This window comes from Giraffa tippelskirchi, chromosome 6 (genome assembly GCF_054371585.1).
Source record: "Giraffa tippelskirchi isolate mGirTip1 chromosome 6, T2T-mGirTip1v1.2.pri, whole genome shotgun sequence".
Taxonomy (NCBI): domain Eukaryota; kingdom Metazoa; phylum Chordata; class Mammalia; order Artiodactyla; family Giraffidae; genus Giraffa; species Giraffa tippelskirchi.
The window spans coordinates 11,142,552-11,158,471 of NC_137280.1; the positions used below are offsets into that span (position 1 = coordinate 11,142,552).

A 15,920-nucleotide genomic window follows, 5' to 3' on the forward strand; every position below is an offset into this window, starting at 1 on the left:
TTAAAAAATAAGGGATCACATCCAGGATACCACATTACATCTAGTTATAATGTCTCCGTAGACTTTTCTTGGCTGTGACAATTTCTCAGACTTGCCTTATTTTTGATGACCTTGACAGTTTGGCAGAGTACTGACAAGGTTTATTGTAGGCTACCCCTCTATTGCAATTTGACTGCTGTTTTTCTAGTGATTAGACTGGGATTATGTGTTTTGGGTAGGAAGACCACAGAGTTAGAATGCCATTTTTGTCAAACCACGTCAAGGATGCATACTACCTTTGATTACTTTTTCTTTTTAATAGAATTGCATACATATAAATGTCATCCACCACTGATTACTTTTAATATGCCTTTTCAGATATATTATTTCAGCGCTTTGCAAAGATATTCATTGGCTGTCTTGCAGCAGTTACTAGTGGTATGATGTATGCTCTCTATTTATCAGAGTATCATGAACGGAAATTCTGGTTTTCCAACAGGCAGGTAAGAAGAAAGAATTTTAAGCATATGAACATTTGCTTCAATGTTGAATATTAATTTAAAAAATGTGTTTTCCAGGGAGCCAAAACATAAAAACGCGTGGTAATATGACAGGTGTTTTCTTATGTTGTGGCTATAAGCCATTAGGAACAAAATGGTATAGAAGCTATTTTGAGTCATGGTACCAACCTGAAAGGTATAATAGATTGTATTTCAAGGTCATAGAATAGAAACAATGAGGGTGCTTTTCTTCATGCAACTGATTTATCAGGGACTTTTTAAAAAATTTTTTTTAATTGAAGGATAATTGCTTTACAAAATTGTGTTGTTTTCTGTCAGACATCAACAAGAATCAGCCATAGGTACACCCATGTCCCCTTCCTCCTGAACCTTGCTCCCATCTCCCTCCATCCCACCTTCAACCTGTCACAGAGCCCCTGTTCCCTGAGTCACACAGCAAATTTATCAGGAAATTTGATGACAGTGAAATGTTATAAAGTCTAGTCAGCTTTTTAGTAGTTTTGGTAGTTTACATTTATGAAACATTCTGTGGACATTTCAGCATCAAAATATTTTAATTTTTGGATTACATGATTAGAATGTCTGGAGGTGCTGAAAATGATTAGGAGACATAATGGTATTTATTAAAATGTTGCCTCATATTAGTATGTTTCATGTTTGGTTTTAAATCATGTGTAACCCACAGACATTTGCTATGGTTATATTCATAATTGATTTGACCTTTGAATAAGTTTGTTTTCAGACTTATCTTTGCAGTCACATATATCTGTAATATGCATTGGCAAAGTTCACAGTGTTAATACTTGAATTTAAAGAGTTTTTGTTTTAGGGGAAACTCTTTTGTTGGTGTTCTTATTTTTGAGCGAGTAGTCAAGCTGACTATATGTTTTTCAGGCATTGATTTATCTAACAACACCTAAACATTTAACTGAATAATTACTCATCTGTATTGATTTGACCAAGACTTTTGCATAGCCTATTTCCTTGAAAATAGTAGTTCTCAACACTGGATGTGCAGTAGATTCATCTGGGATGATTTAAAAACGAACTCACAGATTCTTAGGTGAAGCGGAGAGAGTATCTGGGGTCAATATTGCACAGTCTTTCCATGTAATTCTGTTATGTAGGCAGAATTGAGAACAACAGAGCTTTGGTAATCTAGAAGACATTCATGAAGAACTTTGTTTTCAAGAGCATTGTGATGAGTCAGGGGTATTGGCATCATCTGGGAGCTTTTTCAGAGTTGCAGATTCTCAGGCCACACTTTAGAATCAGAATCTGTGTCTGAATAAGATCTTTAGGAATTTATATGCACATTTAATTTGAGAAGCTCTGATGAAGAGTTTACATCTTTGAAATTTTAGAAAGAAAATCCTGTATCCATTCATAAAAAATGATTTTTAGGAAATTTATTTAAACTAGTAAACTCTAAATGAGAAAAAAAAAAGGGCTCGAAGAAAGGGCTCTAGATCTGGTCAAACAGATCGAGAAAAGACTTTATATGAAATTCACAGTGCATAATGACTACCTAAATTCTGAAGAGTCTTGCAATTAAGAAATTCATTTAACTTTCTTTAATCTAGCCTTTACACAACTTATTTAACTACAGAACTCTTTTTAGGTAACACCCCTTTAATCTTAAGAAGTTCTATTGATCAAACTTTGGGGAAACTGCTCTGATATCATTTGTATTATATAAATGATATACAGTTTTATCAAATTATGATAAAATTATCCATGAAAATAACCTTTTCGATTTAAAAGATTATTGATTTGTTAAAGCTTGATTCAGCATGAAAAGCACAGATTTCAGAGTTTTTGACTACCTATATTCTTGGTTTGTTATAGCCCAGTTTAGGAATTTTAAGATTTATTTACTTTTCTGGAAGTTCATTTGAAAATTATGGATTAGTTATCTGCTGCTCTTCGAAAACCCTAATTATGGACTTGCTTGTCTGGATATATAGAGAAATGGAATAGCAATAGAAAAATAATACTTTTTTATTACCTCCCATACTATTCTTGTGCTCCTGTGATAATACTTTGGGTTTTCCTTCTAAATTTTTCTTATATATAATAGGGAGATAACTTATGAGTTACAATCCAGTTTAAACCTTAGGTGTTTCATTAAAGTGATTGCCAGATTATGGAAAAGTTTAACCATATTAATATGGCCACTAGTGATTAAAGGAAAATTCAAATATGTCTTTGGATAAAAGGATAAATAAATAACATTAATTTGGAATATGAGGAGAGAAAAAGATCGCAGTTGGAATTTAAGTCACTGAGTATTTAAATAATCATTTAATTTTCTTTTAGGAGCTTGAACGGGAAATCACATTTCAGGGTGATAGTGCCATTTATTACTCTTATTATAAAGATATGTTAAAGGCACCTTCATTTGAAAGAGGTATGATAACTACATTTTGTATATTTAATAACAATATTTTCCTGAAATAAAGCATTGTTCTTCTATGTGGGAGCTCTTGAATGTGGAGGTTTGTCTCAGAATATAGATACTGTTCTTTTCATGTAGTTAATTTAAAAATTGGAAAAAGAAGGCACAGAGTATTATATTTTGATATCCTTCTTGATAATAAAGTATTTAATGACTTTTGAATAACATGTTCAGTTTTCATAAAAGCAAAATAAATAACCTGGAGAAAAATTTTTCTCACTTTAGGTGTGTACGAACTGACGCACAATAACAAAACTGTATCTTTGAAGACTATAAATGCAGTTCAGCAAATGTCCCTATATCCAGAACTTATGGCCAGCGTATTATATCAGGCAACTGGTAGCAATGTATGTGTCTCTTTTGACTTTTAATATTCATTTTCTCACATATTTATGAATATTCAAAATTATATACTGTCATCCTATTGTCTCCTCCTCTTTTTTTCCCCAATTAGGAGATTATTGAGCCAGTATATTTCTATATTGGCATTGTTTTTGGATTGCAAGGAATATATGTTACTGCTTTATTTGTTACAAGTTGGCTTATGAGTGGAACTTGGCTAGCAGGAATGCTAACAGTTGCATGGTTCATTATTAACAGGTAAGAAAGGTGTTTTTAATGAAGCTTCACAATTTTTGGTGACTGCAGTAGTCAGAGTTCTAAAGATGGCTCCCCCCCTCCAAACTTTCCATGCCTCTAATTCCTACCTGTGAATATGAGATATCATTCCTGTGGTTGTGTTATGTTGTACGGCAGAGTTGACCTTAAGGTGGGATGATTACCTGGTGGGCCTGTTCTAATCATGTGAGCCCTTAAAAGTGAGCAGCTTTCTGTAGCTGGTACAGAAGGGAAGTCAGAGATACTTGAAACGTGAGAAGAATTTGGTGCCTTGTTGCTGGCTTGAAGTGAGGAGGAAATGAATTCTCCCAACAACCAGTGAGCTTGTAGAAGGACTACAAGGCCTGGATGAGAACTACAGCCCCAGTTGCTGCTTTGATTTTAGCCTTCGGAGATGGTAGCCTTAGCCTTAGCCTTAGGAGAACAGAGAATCCAGCCATACTGTGCTGGGTTTGTGAGCTAATAAATTTGTGTTCTTTCAAGCCACTACATTTGTGGTCATTTGTCATGCAACAGCTGAAAAATAAAACACTCACCTATACCTCTCTTTTTTTTCAAACATAGCAACATTGGCGTACATGGATACACCTCATCTTTCCTCATTTATTTAAAATTGATGACATAGCTTCATGAAAAGAAGGAAGAGGCATCAGCTATATCAGTTTTAAGCCAACCACTTTATTAATTTATGAATTAATAAATCCATTAATTTGGATTAATGTGTGCTTTAGATTAATAAATCTATTCCTTTTGGTGATCCGAGAAGTACCACTTCTTTAATAGTGAAGTACAAAAAGAGAAGGGGATGGGGCTTCTTTGCATTAGAGGGCTGAAGTTTTTGTGGCATTGGTCAGTGTCAAAAACTTGTTTTTTCAATGATCCTTGTTTTACTTTTGAAAAGTACTTCCTCTACACAACACTTTGTCCCCATAACACTCAAAGTGATTAAATTTTAGAATATGAGACATTTCTTTTGTTATACATTTTCTTTTGGCAACTGCCAAATGAAAAATATGATACTTGCGCATTACTGAGATTCAGATTTAGGGCTATATTTCTAACTGGGCTTTGTTTTGGGTCATATGATGGCAACATTTGATGTAAGGGATTTGAAAAATCTTCCTTAGGGCCTTCCCTGGTGGCTCAGTGGTAAAGAATCTGCCTACCAATGCAGGAGACATGGGTTTGATCCCTGATCTGGGAAGATCCCAGATCCCACACGCTGCTGAGCAACTAAGCCCTTGCACTGCAGCTACCGAGTTTGTGCTCTGGGCCAGGAGCTGAAACTACTGAGCCCATGTGTCCTGGCTCCCATGCTCCACAACAAGGAAGCTACCGCAGTGGGAAGCCCATGCTCCACAACTAGAGAGCAACCCCTGCTCACCACAGCTAGAGAAAGCCCTCGCAGCAGTGAAAACCCAGCATAGCCAAAAACAAAACAAACTTCCTTAGAAGTTTTCAAGTATAGTTTGCCAGCCTTTATGAGTCAGATATGTTTCTTCTTAAAAGTACAGAGATGGGGGGCTTTCCTGGTGGCTCAGTGGTAAGAACCCACCTACTAATGCCTGAGTCGGGGGTTTGATCTCTGGGTCAGGAAGATCCCCTGGAGAAGGAAATGGTAACCCATTACAATATCCTTGCGTGGGAAATCCCATGGACAGAGGAGCCTGGTGGGCTATATAGTCCGTGGCGTTGCAAAAGAATTGAATAGTTGGACACAACTTAGCAACAAAACAACAATTATTTAAAATAGAGACCTTCTGAAAGGATTGCTTTCTAGACTATATGATATATAATAGATCAGCCCAAAACTTAACTTAAAACAACAAACATTCCGTCTCACCATTCTGAGGGTCAGGAATCCAGAGCGGCTTATCTGGGTGGTTCTGGCTCAGGGTTTCATGTGAGATTGAGTCAGTAATTGGTTGGGGGTTATAGTCATCTGAAGGTTTGACTGGCCTGGACCATTTTTACTTTTCACTCTTGTGGCTTTTGCAGGGAGCCTCAGTTCCTCACTGGGTGTTGTCTTGGAAGGCCTTAGTTTCTCATCATTTGGACCTCTGCAGAGGGCTGCTCACAACTTGGTTTAAGGTGAATGATGCAAGAAAGACTGGGGTGAATGTGTCATAGTGGAAGCCAGATATCTTTTATAACCTAACCTCAGAAATGATAGAACATTGTTCTGCCATATTCTGTTGGTCATATAGACTAACCATGGCACAACGTGGGAAGTGGCTACATGGGTTGTTAATACCAGGTTGCTATTGTTTAGTCGCTAAGTTGTGTCTGACTCTTGTGACACCATGGACTGTAGCCTGTCAGGCTCCTCTGTCCATGGGCTTTCACAGGCAAGAATACTGGACAAGGTTGCCATTTCCTTCTCCAGGGGATCTTCCCGACCCAGGAGTGAGGGGCTATTGTGAACCATGTTGGAGGCTGGCTTTAATACTCATTTCATTTAATCCCTAGATCTTTCCTCATCAGAAGTTCAAAGAGAAAGACCAGGCAACTTTTCCATGTAAAAATAACAGCAATTAAAAAATAAGTAAGACTCCCTGTCAAATAAAATATTTAAAAAATCTTAGAATTGTAACAAAATTGCCTTATTATAATTCAGTTACCTTATTAAGTTGCCTTGTTTAATGACACAATATATCCTGGGTGGCTGGAACAGGAGTTAGGTAGAAAAATTAACCTGATATATTCTGTTAAAATGTATCTTTTAGCAATTTAGAAATTCTTAGCAAGTAGTTTTTCTTCATAAGTTTGTTTTGCGTTGTTTATTTTTTGGTATATATTTTTCTTATGTTTTTTTGGCCACATGTTACATGCATGGCTTTGGGATCTTAGTCCCCTGACCAGAGATTGAACCCACATCCCCTGCAGTGGAAGCCAAGAGTCTTAACCACTGGACCACCAGGGAAGTCCCAGATTGGTATATATTTTATATGGCAAAATATATTTTAATGCCAAGAAAGAATATGCCGTCTTCTTTATTCATCAGTTTTGGTTGATATATGGTTGCCTGGAAAAGTATAAAAAGATACCAGTTATTCCATTGTATTATGAGTATTAGTTGTGTTATTAATGACATTTTGTGTTCCTTAATATTAGAATTAGAAAGCAGGATAGTAAAATAGCTCCTGTTTGTTCAAATTGAAGGATGTAGGCATACTAAAAAATTCAAGAAATTTCAGGCAATAGCACTGTGTATACAGTAGTGGGGAGAAGTAAGATGATTCCCTCTGAATAGTCGTATCACCAAAATGGGGTAATCTGAGTCCAGTTTTCCTGTGTAAACAATACGGAAATTGCTCTTGGTCCTCACTAATCTTCTCATCTACAAATATATACCAGAAAATCATTTTCAGTGGGCCCAACTTTGTATTTGAAGAGCAAAAAAATTATATCTGATTAAAAGTCTATACTAAGTTTAATCTTTGGCCAAAAAAAGGTTAGTAAGCACATTGGTGATTAATAAAAGGTAAAATACAAGGAATGCACATGTTGTGGAGTTAACAGAAAACAGTGGTAACATGTGGTGCTGGATCTATAATAATCATATTGGTTTACTCCAGATACTTGTGGCATTATATGGTTTTTCAATTTTAGATTCCAGTTTTTCCCAAGAATTTCATTTTATCCAAAAAAGTAATTTTAAAAATAAGGGAAGATTTCGCTGCCTCAGTAGTATTATTTGCAATAAAATGAAAGATTAGAAAACAACCTAAATATAAGGGAACTAATAGGTAAACTATAATATGTCGATGCAAGAGAACATAAAGCTATTTGAAATGATACTAATACTGCATAGGTATTTTTCAGCTTTCACACGTGATACATAGACATGCCAAGCTGTTTTTCACATCTAATCTAAATCATTGTTTGTGAGCTTCCCTGTTGGCTCAGTGGTAAAGAATCCACCTGCCAGTGCAGGAGACATAGGTTCCATCCCTGATCCAGGAAGATCCCACATGCTGTGGAACAGCAAAGCCCGTGGGCCACAGCTGTTGAGCCTGTGCTGCAGAGCCTGGGAGCCACAGCTAGTGAGCCACCTGCTGCAACTACTGAAGCCTGTTCATCCTAGAGTCTGTGCTCTGTAACAAGAAGCCCCCACAATGAAAAGTCCACACACCACAACTGGACAGTAGCCCCCACGACTAGAGAAAAGCCCAGGCAGACAAAGACCCAGCACGGCCAAAAACAAACAAATAAAAAAGTCACTGTTTCTCAAGCTTCACATATGTATATTTAAAACTTTATGATCATGAATTTCATGTGTTGACTTAAATAATCTGAGTGATGCACGCATGTGTGCTCAGTTGCTCAGTCGTGTCTGACTCTGTGACCCCACAGACTGCAGCCCGCCAGGCTTCTCTGTCTGTAGGCTTCTCCAGGCAAGAATACTGGAGTGGGTTGCCTTGCCCTCTAGGGGATCTTCTCGACCCAGGGATTGAACCCACTTCTCCTGCATTGGCAGGTGGGTTCTTTACCTCTAGCACTGCTGGGAAGCCCAATTTGAATGATAATGTTACTTAAATATAAAACATAAAACTATGTTTTCAAGCTATTTGTGCTGAAAACATTTATGCTAGTATTGAAACCAATTTACTAATGAAGTAACAAACTAGTAAAATATTAACTAGAAACTTTAATGGGAAAAATGATATTTTGCTAAAGCCAAATTTCTGCTCAGCGTGTATATAGTACCAGGGATTCCCTGGTGGCTCAGTGGTGAAGAATCCGCCTGCTAATGTAGGAGACACGGGTTCGATCTGTGGGTCAGGAAGATCCTCTGGAGAAAGAAATGACAGTTCATGCCAGTATTCTTGCCTGGGAAATCCCGTGGACAGAGTAGTCTACGGTCCATGGAGTTACAAAGAGTCAGACACGACTTAATGACTGAATAACATATACCAGTCCACTAGGTTCTTTTTTGAGTATGGCAAACTTACATAACTGGGTACTGTGAGATGACTCAGATCTCATGTTGCTCTGTTATCCATTATGAAATCTTTTTTTTTACCATAGTGATGTGTACGTTTTGTTTTTACTTGGCAATACATCACTTAGTGTTAAGAAAACCATCTCATGTTTTTTCTCTGATTAACCTAAGGCAGTTGAAGTAGTACTGTGTAACCAACTGAATTATTAACACAAACATGAAAGTGAGTCCTGCAATCTTTTGGCAATAATGAGTTACAAAGTGGTCATTGAGTTGATTCAGGTTATGTTTATACCATGATGTTTTTGAAATGAAAACACAAAAACTCCGAGTTGGCTGATCTCTGGGAATATATCCATAGGCCCAGCTGATGCAAGTAGTTATTATTTGAACTGCTGGTTTGTGCTGCTCTCTGCTCGACTCTCCCACTGGGGAGAAAAAGTAAGTCTCACTGGATTTTGTCACCTCCCACTGTTATCCTTCTGGTTCTTACAACCACCAGGGATGGTGGTGTGGGGAAGAGCATTGAGTAGCGCAGGCGTTCAGGACTGGGGCGGTGAGGAGGCTTGTTCACGTAGAGAATAGCTAGCAGCGTTACTCAGTGTTGGCTGCAATGACGAAGGAGGTCCCCTTACCCCCTCTCAGACAGTATTTCTGGTGCGCGGTCATGTAGGGCTCACTGTACTGATCTGTGCGCTGGGTAGGGGTAGTGAGTGAGTCTTTGGAATGAGGATCACAGGTTCAGCTTCCCAGTTCTGGGCTGGTAGAGTGGTTGGCAAAGTCCTGACTTGAGAATAGACATCCTCTCCTTCCTGTTTGCTGACTAATGTCATGTTAATATCTTGTTTTGTTTCAGAAAGCTTGCTTTTACAGCAAATTTTCAGAAGTAATATTGTATGAGAATAGGTGGTCTTTAGAATACATGATATTCACAAAATGGTATTGCAGCAATCACATCTGGAGAAGAAATACTTACTGCAGACACAATAAAATAAGTTCCAATTGGGTTAGAGAATTAAAGGTAAACGAGACCAGTGATCACTATACAAAACACTATACAAAAACATTCCTGTTTTTAAAAACTGTAGTAGGTAAAGTCAAAAACAAGGTAAGTATATAACAATAGGAAGGAACTGGTTAGATTATGATAAACATGTATAGTTACATGCCAGGACCATTCAATATTCTTGAAGTTTATGGGTGTGTATACTATAGAAAGATGCTCATAATATATTGTTAAGTAAAAATAGATGATACAGAGTTATAAAAGAGGAAAGATCTAATACTGTTTACTAGGTTCTAGAAACTGTATTAAGTGTTTTTCAGCCTGTATTTCATTTGATTTTCATGTTTTTAATATGTATGTCTATATATATTTTAAATTACATATACATTCATAGAACACAGGTTATTTTCTAATACTCTTTAGCAGTTTTGAGGTATAATTGACATAGAATAAGCTGTACATATTTAAAATGTACTAGTCGATAATTTTAGATGTTTAGACACACTTGTGAAACCATCAACAAAATCGGTATAATGTTATCACCACCCAGAGTTTAGTTGTGCTATCTGGTAATCTCTCCCTTGTTCCTCTTCTTACCCCACCTCTACCGCTGTTCCACTGTCTTCAGGAAACCGATGATTTGCTTTCTGTCACTGTAAATTAGTTTGCAGTTTCTAGAATTTTATGTAAATGGAGTCATGCAGCATGTAATTTTTTGTTTTTTCCTTCCACTCAGCAGACTCGTTTTGAGATTCACGTATGTTGGGTGTATCAGTAGTTCATCCCTTTGTATTGCTAAGTAGTAGCCTATCGTATGGCTGTGCCACATTAAAAAAATGTTCCCCAGCCAGGGATTGAACCTGCGCACTTGGCAGTGAAACTGCAGAGTCCCAACCGCTGGTCTGCCAGGGAATTCCCTGTACCACAATTAAAAAAAAATAATTTTACTTACTTACTTATGGCTGTCCTGGGTCTTCATTGCTTTGCGCGGGTTTTCTCTAGTTGCGTCGAGAGGGGGCTCCTCTTCATCGCGGTGCTCGGAGGACTTCTCATGGTGGTGGCTTCTCTAGTTGCAGAGCACAGGCTCTAGGCGCGTGGGCTTCAGTCGTTGGAGCACACAGGCTCAGCAGTTGCTCGGGGCCGCTAGAGCACTTGCTCTCGGTAGTTGAGGCTCACAGGCTCAGTAGTTGAGGTGCACGGGTTTAGTTGCTCTACAGCATGTGGGATCTTCCCAGACCAGGGATTGAACCCCTGTCCCCTGCATTGGCAGGTGGATTCTTAACCACTGTGCCACCCGGGAAGTCCCTGTACTACAGTTTGATTGAACCAAAATAAATGCAAGCATGTTTGTCTCCATTAGGAGAATTACGCAGCAATTTTCATGAAGTATTTTAAAGCAGTAGCACCATTGTGTTTTTTTATGTGTGTGGGCGAAAAGCCATTGAATTTATGGAGATCCAAATTTAATTGTAGGGAAGGGAGTCCGTTGTGGCAGAGGATATGCATAGGAGACAACACTCAATGAAGATTGATAGAGGAGGAACTTAGGAGGCACCTCCAAGAACATTCTGTGTTTGTGATTCTGGGAATTTTCAAAGCTCTCTAGATCTATCATATACAGGGCTACTGTAATGATAATTCTGGATAACCTGCTGATTGAAAGGAGTATTAAGTAGATATTAGAGGATACACATTGTAATCCTAATTGTGTCTTCTAGCTATACCACTTGATTAAGTCACCACTTCTCTTAGCTTATTCCTTTTACATAAGAGTTAGTATAAGAACTGCTAATTCCATGGTACACACTATGCTCTAGAGAGATAACCATGTCTAGAGATATCCCTCTAGAGAGGAATAACCATGTCTTTTCTAAGGGAAGGGAAGATGGGGGTTGAACTCCAGTGTACTCGCAACAAGCTGTGTGTTGCACAAGGCTGTATTTGCCCAGAGCAGAGATGCCTTTTTCAAATTCTCACAAAGGCCCATCTATTCATCAAGCAGACACAGCAGCACTGAGTCTTCCTGAGTGGGAGGTAAGGTAGTAGTGAAACACTGAATTTGTTGTAAGATGTTGTATAGGTAATGGTGGCTTTGTTCATGCCTACCTCACAGGATATGGAGAACAATGAGATGTGTGTGAAAGTGCCTTGAAAAGTGTAGTGTTACACAAATATAATGTCTTGCTCTTTTGCTGTTCATCTGTGGTTTATTTTAGGGTAGATACAACAAGAATTGAACACTCCATTCCTTTAAGAGAAAACTGGGCACTACCATATTTTGCATGCCAAGTTGCTGCACTTACAGGCTATTTAAAAAGCAACTTAAATTCTTATGGAGAGGTAAGATGAAAATTTATTCATCACAATTCTGATGTATTGCAAATGTGGTATATAATTTTAAAGCTATTCATATGAAAAGTTAAGTTATATTCAATGAAACCTAGTTACTACATGATAGGTAATCTTGTTATAACTTTTTCTGTAGTCTGACAGTAAATTATATTTAGGAGAAGGGAGATGTTACCTTGTTTTAGTGCAGTTACTTGACAGATATTAAGAATATTTTATGATGAAAATGAATGTCTCGTTATTTTACTATTTCTCTCACTTTTGGGACATTCATGGCCTTTAATCATCACGAGTTGAAGACTATTAATGAAGATAGAAAGAGTGACTGCAAGTGACAGCAGTGGCAGCACTGCATATTTTGTTTGCCCTTACATTTCTGTGACTGAGGTATAGTGAGCTATTGAGCTTCAGGAGACTGTCCTGGGTAGTTTAGATTCTTAACTTTTGTTGTTGTTACTGCCATAAACCCTTTCAGGAGTCAGATGAAGCTTAGAGACTCCATCTCAGAATAATGATTTTAAATGCATAAAATAAAATAAATATGATTATTAAAGGTAACCAATTACATTGAAATTGACTTCAATGTAGTAATCTTTTGACAGTCTGTCTGCCTGTCTTGGATTAAGAATTCTTGGCCTGAAAAAGGGACTGACTACAGGGACCTGGTTGGCTAGGAAATAGGATTCACTTATGGTTCCTTTGTGAAATTTCTGAAAAATACTGTTCTTTCAGGGATGTCAGATGTCCTGAGTGTAGCAAACTTTATTTCATTTTTTATAGTACTAGAATTTCCTTTTTTGTCTAGAATAATAACACATTTGAGATGTGTAATATTTCTTTTGCTGGGTTTGTATAAAGACCTTTCTGAGGAGGAATATTTTCTATAATAGGAAGTCTTTAATTGAGTGTTTTCCTGTTAGATTGTGCAGCCTTCTCCTAGGAAAGAATAGTTCTTCAGTTTTTGTATAAACATATAACATAGCAAAATGAACTGCCTAAGCTTCTTGGTATTTACCATTATTTTGAATTAAAGTGAAAATTTTGTTGCCACAAAAAAAGGTGTGTTTGTTTTTTTTTTTTCTGGCCCTGCCTTGAGGCATCTTAGGTTCCCTAACCGGGGAACAAACCCGTGCCTTCTTAAGTAGAGGTGAAGTCCTAACCACTAGACTTCCAGGTAATTCCCTATAAAAGATAAAGTGATTTTTATTAAAATCATTATTCTGGAACTTCCTTGGTGGTCCAGTGGTTTAGACTTCACCTTCCAATGCAGAGTACATGGGTTTGATCCCTGATCCAGAAGCTAAGATGCCACCTGCTTTGCTGCCAAAAAAAACGAAAATATAAAACACAAGCAATATTGTAACAAGTTCAATAAAAGACTTTAAAAATAGTCCACATCAGGGCTTCCCTGGTGGTCTAGTAGTTAAGAATCTGCCTGCCAAGCAAGGGACGCGGGTTTGATCCTTGGTCCAGAAAGATCCCACATGCCTTGGAACAACCAAACCTGTGCACCAAGAGCCTGAATGCTGCAACAGGAGAAACGACTCCGATGAGGTGCCCAGACGCCGCAAGGAGGAGCAGCCACTGTTCTCTGAGACCAGAGAAAGCCCCCACACGGCCACAAAGACCCAGCGCAGCCAAAGAAAGGCAATAAAAATGAAAAAAAAGCCCCCATACGGCCACAAAGACCCAGCGCAGCCAAAGAAAGGCAATAAAAATGAAAAAATCATCAGGAAGCGTGTTACTAATAAACAATAAAAATTTTAATAGCCCATGTCAAAGAAGTTTGTTTTTTTTTTTAAAGAAGTTCCTTTAAAAAAAAATAAATAAAATTATTATTTATTTTAAAAGGAGTTTCAGAAGAGGTAGAATGAAGTGTAAACTTATTTTTTCCCTTCTATACCATATTCTGTATCTTTCTGAATATTGTTTCGTTGCCATGTTATGTATTCCTTCGAGAACTTAAAAAAAAAATTTTTTTTTTTTAATTAAAAAAGTAAGGACTTCCCTGGTGGTCCAGTGGTTAAGAGTCTGCCTGCCAGGGCAGAGGATATGGGTTCAGTCCCTGGTCCAGGAAGATTCCACACGGTATGGGACAACTAAGCCCGTGCACCACAGCTACTGAGCCTGTGCTGCAGAGCCCGTGGGCTGTGAGAAGGGAGGCCGCCAGGAAGAGACGCCTGTGCACCGCAGCTCGAAAGCAGCCCCGGCTCACTGCAAACAGTGGAGGCAGGGACCAGTGCAGCCGAAATGCACTCGTATATATAATAATAATACATACATTTAAAAAGTAACAAATACATCTACATTATACAGATGGTAAAAAAAAATTCAATCAGTGTAAATGGATAGATAGTGAAAAGTATATTTCCCTTCATTTCACTATTTACCAAAGACCTGGTGCTTTTTGAAGGGATCTAAGAATAGCTTATACTCCTATTTTTGTCTATATTTTTTTGTCCTTTTTTATTTAAGCACAATTATTTTTCTGTATTTTGAAAGTATTCCATGAGTTTTTCCCTCTTTCTCTCCCATCCTCGTTCTTCCTCTCAGTATTAAGGTAAAGGAAGTAAATTATGTTTAGCAGTTACTTGATTAATTTACAATCACTCATCTGGTACTGGGCTTCTCTGGTGGTTCAGATGATAGAGAGTCCTCCTGCAGTGCAGGAGACCCTGGGTCGGGAAGATCTGCTGGAGGAGGAAATGGCAAACCACTCCAGTATTCTTGCCTGGGAAATTCCATGGACAGAGAAGCCTGATGGGCTACAGTCTATAAGGTCACAAAGAGTCAGATACAAGTAAGCAACTGACACACACATCTGGTACTCAAGAATACACAACAACAGCAAAATATCTATACAAATATTAAAGCGGTAGCAATATTAAGGATTGTATAAAAACATGGTGGTTAAGAAAGAGCAAGTTTTTACTGTGGTGTATTCTTAACCCTTCAGCTTAAAACTCAGTTTTTAAGAAAACAAAACTGCACTTTCTGCCGCCATGATGCCCATGAAAAAGCTTGTGGCATGGCGGGAGCAAAGAGAAGCAGGTCCTGAAGTTTACTCGCAATTACACCCACCCTGTAGGGCTTCACTCATAGCTCAGTTGGTAAAGAAGCCACCTGTAATGCGGGAGACCTGGGTTCGATCCCTGGGTTGGGAAGATCCCCTGGAGAAAGGAAAGGCTACCCATTCCAGTATTCTGGACTGGAGAATTCCATGGACTGTATAATCCATGGGGTCTCAAAGAGACGACTGAGCGACTTTCACTTCTCTATATCCACCCTGCAGAAGATGAAATCTTGGGTGCTGCTGATTTTGAGCAGTTTCTTCAGGAGAGAATTAAAGTGAATAGAAAAGCTGGGAATCTTGGAGGTGTTGTAATAATTGAAAGAAGCAAAAGCAAGATTACTGTAACGTCTGAGGTACCTTTTTCCAAAAGGTATTTGAAATATCTCACCAAAAATATTTGAAGAATAACCTGTATAGTTGCTAAGAGCAAAAAAAGTTACAAATTGTGTTACTGCTAAGTAATTAATCAAGAGGAGGAGGAGGAAGATAAAGATTAAAATTCAGTTATCTGGAATATTTTGTATGTTGTTGCTCTTTAGTTGCTGTGTCGGATTCTTTGTGACTCCATTGACTGTAGTCCAGCCTGCCAGGCTCCTCTGTCGGTGGGATTCTCCAGGCAAGAATACTGGACTGGGTTGCCATTTCCTTCTCCAGGGGATCTTCCTGACCTGGGGATTGAAACTGTATCTCCTGCATTGGCAGGTAGATTCTTTACCACTGAGCCACCTGGAAAGCCCAATTTTGTATGAGTTCTTCACTAAAATTTAGAAACCAACTATATATATATGTAGCTAAACTCTCCTTCCATTATGTTTGCTTCCCCTTGAATTCACCCTATACATACATACACATCTTTGTGTTTGTGTGTGTGTGTGTATGTGTGTCTGTGTGTGGTAATCGAAAGAAGATTTGCACCTGAATCAACCTGAATCGGTAGTTTTGACCACCCAGCAGTCAAGTCTAGTAAAAGC

At 38.2% G+C, this 15,920-nt stretch overlaps 1 protein-coding gene and 1 pseudogene across 5 annotated transcripts in view; both read left to right on the plus strand.

Moving 5' to 3' along the window:
- Window positions 1–15,920, plus strand: part of DPY19L4 (dpy-19 like 4) — a 59,932-nt gene that overhangs the window by 15,303 nt on the left and 28,709 nt on the right. For 3 of the 5 annotated variants that reach the window (XM_081496979.1, XM_081496978.1, XM_081496983.1), the window contains 5 exons: window positions 358–482; window positions 2,820–2,910; window positions 3,184–3,305; window positions 3,413–3,558; window positions 11,744–11,867. In XM_081496979.1, coding sequence (XP_081353105.1) covers window positions 358–482; window positions 2,820–2,910; window positions 3,184–3,305; window positions 3,413–3,558; window positions 11,744–11,867 — 608 coding nt within the window. The remainder of the gene's footprint in view (window positions 1–357; window positions 483–2,819; window positions 2,911–3,183; window positions 3,306–3,412; window positions 3,559–11,743; window positions 11,868–15,920) is intronic. The other 2 variants (XM_081496981.1, XM_081496980.1) reach the window with 1 other exon arrangement.
- LOC145509047 (large ribosomal subunit protein eL22-like) lies at window positions 14,879–15,446 on the plus strand (annotated as a pseudogene).